The following is a 7,019-nucleotide window of genomic DNA, read 5'->3' on the forward strand; positions in this document are numbered from 1 at the left end:
AACATCACATTGTCGCCCTCTAGTGGTCTCTGTATGTAACATCACATTGTCGCCCTCTAGTGGTCTCTGTATGTAACATCACATTGTCGCCTTTTAGTGGTCTCTGTATGTAACATCACATTGTCGCCCTCTAGTGGTCTCTGTATGTAACATCACATTGTCGCCCTCTAGTGGTCTCTGTATGTAACATCACATTGTCGCCCTCTAGTGGTCTCTGTATGTAACATCACATTGTCGCCCTCTAGTGGTCTCTGTATGTAACATCACATTGTCGTCCTCTAGTGTTTTCTGGATATAACATCACATTGTCGTCCTCTAGTGGTCTCTGGAAATAACATCACATTGTGGCTCTAGTGGTCTCTGTATGTAACATCACATTGTCACCCTCTAGTGGTCTCTGTATGTAACATCACATTGTCGCCCTCTAGTGGTCTCTGGATATAACATCACATTGTCGCCCTCTAGTGCTCTCTGTAAATAACATCACATTGTCACCCGTTAGTGTTCGGCCTCTGTATACATTACATTGTCGCCCTCTAGTGGTCTCTCTGTGTATAACATTACATTGGCGCCCTCTAGCGTCCTCTCTTTGTATATATGACATTGTCGCCCTCTTGTGGTCCCAGTCGATAAGACAGCAATTTTGCACTGGACCAGAGCTGTTTTCTAGCACTTTAGTCCCCTCGGCAGCTTTGCACTGTCCAGCGCCGCAGGCCTCTTCCCTTAGTAAACATGGCGGCACACTTCCGCATTCACTACAAACATTCCGCCAATGAATGGACACGTCACAGCCAATCAACGGTGGACAACTATAGTGCATCCGCGCATGACGTGTCTTATGCAATAGCCAATAAGATAACAGGACGTGTTACGGGCAGGGACATACATCCAATCGGTGTTTGCGTCGTGGAAGCGGACTGCGCCATTTGGCCAATGGTGAGTGAGCGGGGGCGGGAGGGGTTGCTAGGAGAAGCGGAGCCATAGTTGCCGGTGAGCGCAGTGTGAACAGAGCGGACCACGATGAGGACTGTTTGCGCCTTGACGGTGACCGGCATCCTGCTCCTCCTGCCAGGCAGGGGACAAGCGCTGCGACCCGGGGAATGCGAGGGTGAGTATGCGGGGCAACAGATTGGCTGGGAATAATGGAATGATGGGGCTGTGCTGGGGGGTTACGAGATGAGGGGTCAAAGTGTGTGTGGGGTTGGTTATTGAGATGAGGGGTCACATTGTTGGGGGAGTAATGAAATGAGGGATCACAGTGTGTGGGGGTGATGAGGCATCACAGTGTGTGGGGTGGTGATGAGGCATCACAGTGTGTGGGGGGGTGATGAGGCATCACAGTGTGTGGGGGGGTGATGAGGCATCACAGTGTGTGGGGGGGTGATGAGGCATCACAGTGTGGGGGGGTGATGAGGGATCACAGTGTGGGGGGGTGATGAGGCATCACAGTGTGTGGGGGGGGTGATGAGGCATCACAGTGTGTGGGGGGGGTGATGAGGCATCACAGTGTGTGGGGTGGTGATGAAGCATCACAGTGTGGGGGGGGGGTGATGAGGGATCACAGTGTGGGGGGGGGTGATGAGGGATCACAGTGTGGGGGGGGGTGATGAGGGATCACAGTGTGGGGGGGGGTGATGAGGGATCACAGTGTGGGGGGGGTGATGAGGGATCACAGTGTGGGGGGGGGTGATGAGGGATCACAGTGTGGGGGGGGTGATGAGGGATCACAGTGTGGGGGGGGTGATGAGGGATCACAGTGTGGGGGGGGTGATGAGGGATCACAGTGTGGGGGGGGTGATGAGGCATCACAGTGTGTGGGGGGGGTGATGAGGCATCACAGTGTGTGGGGGGGGTGATGAGGCATCACAGTGTGTGTGGGGGGGGGTGATGAGGCATCACAGTGTGTGTGGGGGGGGTGATGAGGCATCACAGTGTGTGTGGGGGGGTGATGAGGCATCACAGTGTGTGGGGGGGTGATGAGGCATCACAGTGTGTGGGGGGGTGATGAGGGATCACAGTGTGTGGGGGGGTGATGAGGGATCACAGTGTGGGGGGGGTGATGAGGGATCACAGTGTGGGGGGGGTGATGAGGGATCACAGTGTGGGGGGGGTGATGAGGGATCGCAGTGTGGGGGGGGTGATGAGGGATCGCAGTGTGTGGGGGGGGGTGATGAGGGATCGCAGTGTGTGGGGGGTGATGAGGGATCGCAGTGTGTGGGGGGGGGTGATGAGGGATCGCAGTGTGTGGGGGGGGTGATGAGGGATCGCAGTGTGTGGGGGGGGGGTGATGAGGGATCGCAGTGTGTGGGGGGGGTGATGAGGGATCGCAGTGTGTGGGGGGGGTGATGAGGGATCGCAGTGTGTGGGGGGGGTGATGAGGGATCGCAGTGTGTGGGGGGGGTGATGAGGGATCGCAGTGTGTGGGGGGGGTGATGAGGGATCGCAGTGTGTGGGGGGGGTGATGAGGGATCGCAGTGTGTGGGGGGGGTGATGAGGGATCGCAGTGTGTGGGGGGGGTGATGAGGGATCGCAGTGTGTGGGGGGGGTGATGAGGGATCGCAGTGTGTGGGGGGGGTGATGAGGGATCACAGTGTGTGGGGGGGGGTGATGAGGGATCACAGTGTGTGGGGGGGGGTGATGAGGGATCACAGTGTGTGGGGGGGGGTGATGAGGGATCACAGTGTGGGGGGGGGTGATGAGGCATCACAGTGTGGGGGGGTGATGAGATGATGACTCCCAGTGTGGGGGGGGTGATGTTATCTATGTATCACTCACATTTGGGCCTTGCGTTCGTTGCTGGTCTTATGAGGTGTGACTTCCCCTGTTGTTGGGGGGGTTCAGGGGAGCCCCATTCTCCCTGCACTCAACTCATCATTAGGAGACCCCTGTAAGTGATGTGTTTTGCAGGTCTCTGCCGTCCCCCAGGATGGAGCTTGTCCTTTGACATTACCAGCGTGGACTCCGCCTGTTCCTGAGCACGAGGCGTGGTACATGCCTTCTTGTGACCACTATACAGGGTGGGGGATGGTGCGGTCTCTTCACTGGTGTCGCCCCTCAGCCTTCTCCCTGGTGGGCCGTCATATGTGGTCTTTTGCTATGCACTAATTCTGACACTGTGCTTGTTTCTTGCAGTCTGTGTCTCCTTCCTGAGCCGCTTCTACGAGTTCCTTAAAGAGAATGATGTGGACTTTACACCGACCGCGGTGGAGAATGAGCTGCACAAATCGTGTAACGCTGCCAAAGGGAAAGAGAACAGATTTGTATGTACTGTGTGAATGGCGACCAGCTGATGTGTGGTATTATTACTCTGTAAGGGGAATGCTCAGGCAGCAGATAGTCCGTTATGTTATACTCTGCTTCTTCTCTCCTGCCGGTGTCACTCACATTTCTCAGCGGATTTGCCATCTTGTGTTGTCATAGGACGTAGGATTTTAGTGTAATTTCCGCTGTGGATCTCCCGCTGCAGCGCTGCTCGCAGTGCTCTGTACCGCTGCGTCTATCACCGGTGCAGTGAGCTGCATGTTTCACCTTTTCTGTTACATGGGTTGATTGAAATGTGCACGGACATCCGCAGCAGAAACTGACATTTCACATCCACTGTGCGGATTCTGCAGCCTGTGCATGAGATTTCTTCACATAGCTTCTACACGGCTGCACAGAAAATCGGCATTTACACCATGTGGTATTTACACTATGCCCTTTAACAGCCGTCAGTTAGGGACCTCTTTTTCTTACAGCATTTGGAAATTTGTGTTTAGCAACCAGGCAGCCAAAAATGGCGCAGATGTCGGCTGTATGTGACAGCTACCACCCTGCAGCATTGATCTCCGTATGTTTTTAGAAGTTTAACAATAGCTGCACCCTGTAATCACAGGTGCCACTAGTTAGTATTGCAACCCGAGGTTATGTAACACCATTGGGGTGCAGTGGCCTCTTACACCCCATCAGTAGAAACTAACGTGCTGTGTCAGTGTCAACAACTTGTCCAAAAGAAAAACAATCTCTCACTTGGCTGTTGCTGAAGAAAATAAAAACAGTTATTTAAAATTCAAAAAATTACTGTGTTGAGTAGAAATCCTAAAAAAAATACTAACAATGTAAATGTGGTGTCACTATAATCGCACTGACCGAAAAATAAAACCAGCAGGGAGCTCTTCCTAGTGGTGGCTGCAGACAGAATCTTATCATGTATCTCTGTATACAGGGAGCTCCCCCTAGTGGTGGCTGCAGACAGAATCTTATCATGTATCTCTGTATACAGGGAGCTCCCCCTAGTGGTGGCTGCAGACAGAATCTTATATATTTGTATACAGGGAGCTCCCCCTAGTGATGGCTGCAGACAGAATCTTATCATGTATCTCTGTATACAGGGAGCTCCCCCTAGTGGTGGCTGCAGACAGAATCTTATCATGTATCTCTGTATACAGGGAGCTCCCCCTAGTGGTGGCTGCAGACAGAATCTTATCATGTATCTCTGTGTACAGGGAGCTCCCCCTAGTGGTGGCAGCAGACAGAATCTTATATATTTGTATACAGGGAGCTCCCCCTAGTGGTGGCTGCAGACAGAATCTTATCACATATCTCTGTATACAGAAAGCTCCCCCTAGTGGTGGCTGCAGACAGAATCTTATCACATATCTCTGTATACAGAAAGCTCCCCCTAGTGGTGGCTGCAGACAGAATCTTATCATATATCTCTGTATACAGCTCCCCCTAGTGGTGGCTGCAGAAATTCTAAACTTGTGATATTATGGCTGTGTGTAGAATATTTATTTAAAGGGGTTGTCCAGTCTAGAATGAAAAGTCTGCAGTCACACTGTGTAACTGCAGACTTGTGAATTCTCCCAGCGCTTGCACTGAGTACTGTGCGGATTTTTCGGTGTCTTTAGCGGGAACAGTGGTCAACAGACTGACCAATCCTTGCAGTGCTCAATGAGTGTGCTGGGAGGATTCACATGTCTCCAATGGCAATGCGACTGTAGACTTTTCATTCTAGACCTGACAACCTCTTTAAGGGAATTTCTATTACAGTGATATAGATTGTACTCGCATGTACACAGATGATGCTTGGTCAGATTCGTTGTCATAATTGTGATCGGTTGAGTATCTCAGGAGCCCTTTAAAGACTGTGACCTCCTAACCTTCAGCGTCTGCTTTTTTTTTTTTTTTTTTAGTGCTATTACATTGGAGCCACCAAAGACGCAGCCACAAAAATCACTAACGAGGTATCTAAGCCGCTCAGTCACCACATCCCTGTTGAGAAAATCTGTGAGAAGCTGAAGAAGAAGGACAGTCAGAATCTGTGAGCTGAAATATGGTGAGTACAGCGGGGGCAGAGTGCTCGGGAGGGCTGTCGGAGCCCGGAGTGCAGGGTTACCTGTCTCTTCTCTCTTCAGACAAACAGATTGATCTGAGCACAGTGGATCTGAAGAAGCTGAGGGTGAAGGAGCTGAAGAAAATCCTGGATGACTGGGGGGAGACGTGCAAGGGCTGTGCAGAGAAGTCAGATTACATCCGCAAGATCAACGAGCTGATGCCAAAATACGCTCCCAATGCAGCACATGCACGGACGGACCTCTGAGCCAGCTGGACTCGTACACTAACCCCAAGTTACAGACTGGAGATAAATACTAGCTTAATTTACTTTTTACAAAAAAAAAAAAAAATAGAATTTTTTTCTTTTCTGTCTGGCTGGAGGACGCCGGACGTTGGAGAGCGCGGTCTGCGGTGGATGATCCCTCCTCTCGGTCGCGGGTGGGCTCACAGTGGTGGGTTATGAATTAGTTTGATCTCTTCGAGTGGCAGTTTTTTTTTCTATGAAAATAAAAGAATCCACTGTTTTCTGCTAATGGCGTCTTGCCCCGGGGCTTATGGAGAGCGGCGGCGCATTACTCCTGCTTGTCTATCTTCTCCACATCTCTTCAGACGTGTTTGTCGGCCGGGCGCGGTGCAGCTTTATCCAATTACTGGCTGGATGTTATCATCAGTATTCCATGATGGGGGGGGGGGGAAGCGCCGTGTACAGTTATGATAGGGGGATTCATCTGCACTTGTCTCTATGTATTACTGACACGCGCAGACAGTGTATTTAAGAAGACATTCCTAATGCTGCTCAGCACTCCTATCAGCCAAATCATGGCGAAAACTCAACTCTGCTACATCTGTTCGCCGTGCAGTGTGGTGAGGGCACAGCAGAGCGAACCCTGAGACTGAGTGTAGCTCCAATAATGAGGCATCAATTTTGAACTTTACTGATCACGTACTTCAATGTTGTGCAGCAATCATGATTCACCTATTATATTATTTACTCCAGTAGATCCAGAGCTGCACTCCTAATTCTGCTACTGCCCGAGAAGAGATCACACAATGCACTGCTCTACAGTGCACTAGCAAGACAGGCAGCTACAATAAAACATCCGGCCCAGCTATTTGAGAGCTAACGTGTGAGCAGCAGAATTGTGAATGCAGCTCTTGATGTAACTAAGTGAAGCATTTTGCAAATCACTATATATCTGTGAGGATGTCACTGACAGTGATGACAACTCTGTGCTGTGCGTTCATCTGCTGACTGGTCCACCAGCGAGCAGATCTGCAGTTTCACCCTATTTATTGTAATCACGGTTCATCTTCTGTTTCTCTGTGGAGTTTGCTAACATTAAATTTCACCGATTCTGTCCACTCCATTATATCTTCTAGTCTTCTATTTTCCTTCCAATTCAGATTTAGCAGACTTGTTTCCGGTGTGAAGTTCTCTCAATCACAAGTGTTTGGAGGCTATATAGGATTATTATATTTTTCAAACAAATTTGAAGCTTTGCTTGGTCTGAGACGACTCTGCTCCGTTATCAAAAGCAGAGCTGGCTCCAGTACTCGGCAGCAGAGACGCGCAGGTCTATATCGTATCATCCTCTTATTATTATTTATTTATTATTATTATAGCGCCATTAATTCCATAGCGCTTTTCAAGTGAAAAAGGATATACATAAAAACTAGTACAGCAATCATTAACAGTACAAAAC

The 7,019-nt window shown here is 50.3% G+C and overlaps 1 protein-coding gene across 1 annotated transcript; it reads left to right on the forward strand.

The window, feature by feature from the left end:
• Positions 1 to 941: 941 nt before the first annotated feature.
• MANF (mesencephalic astrocyte derived neurotrophic factor) lies at positions 942 to 6,683 on the forward strand. The gene is given in 5 exon segments (XM_075320799.1): positions 942 to 1,108; positions 3,133 to 3,260; positions 5,175 to 5,297; positions 5,299 to 5,317; positions 5,397 to 6,683. Coding segments are annotated over 5 exon segments (543 nt in total). The 5' UTR covers positions 942 to 1,020; the 3' UTR covers positions 5,582 to 6,683.
• Positions 6,684 to 7,019: the final 336 nt, after the last annotated feature.

Source organism: Anomaloglossus baeobatrachus, chromosome 8, assembly GCF_048569485.1.
Source record: "Anomaloglossus baeobatrachus isolate aAnoBae1 chromosome 8, aAnoBae1.hap1, whole genome shotgun sequence".
Classification (NCBI taxonomy): domain Eukaryota; kingdom Metazoa; phylum Chordata; class Amphibia; order Anura; family Aromobatidae; genus Anomaloglossus; species Anomaloglossus baeobatrachus.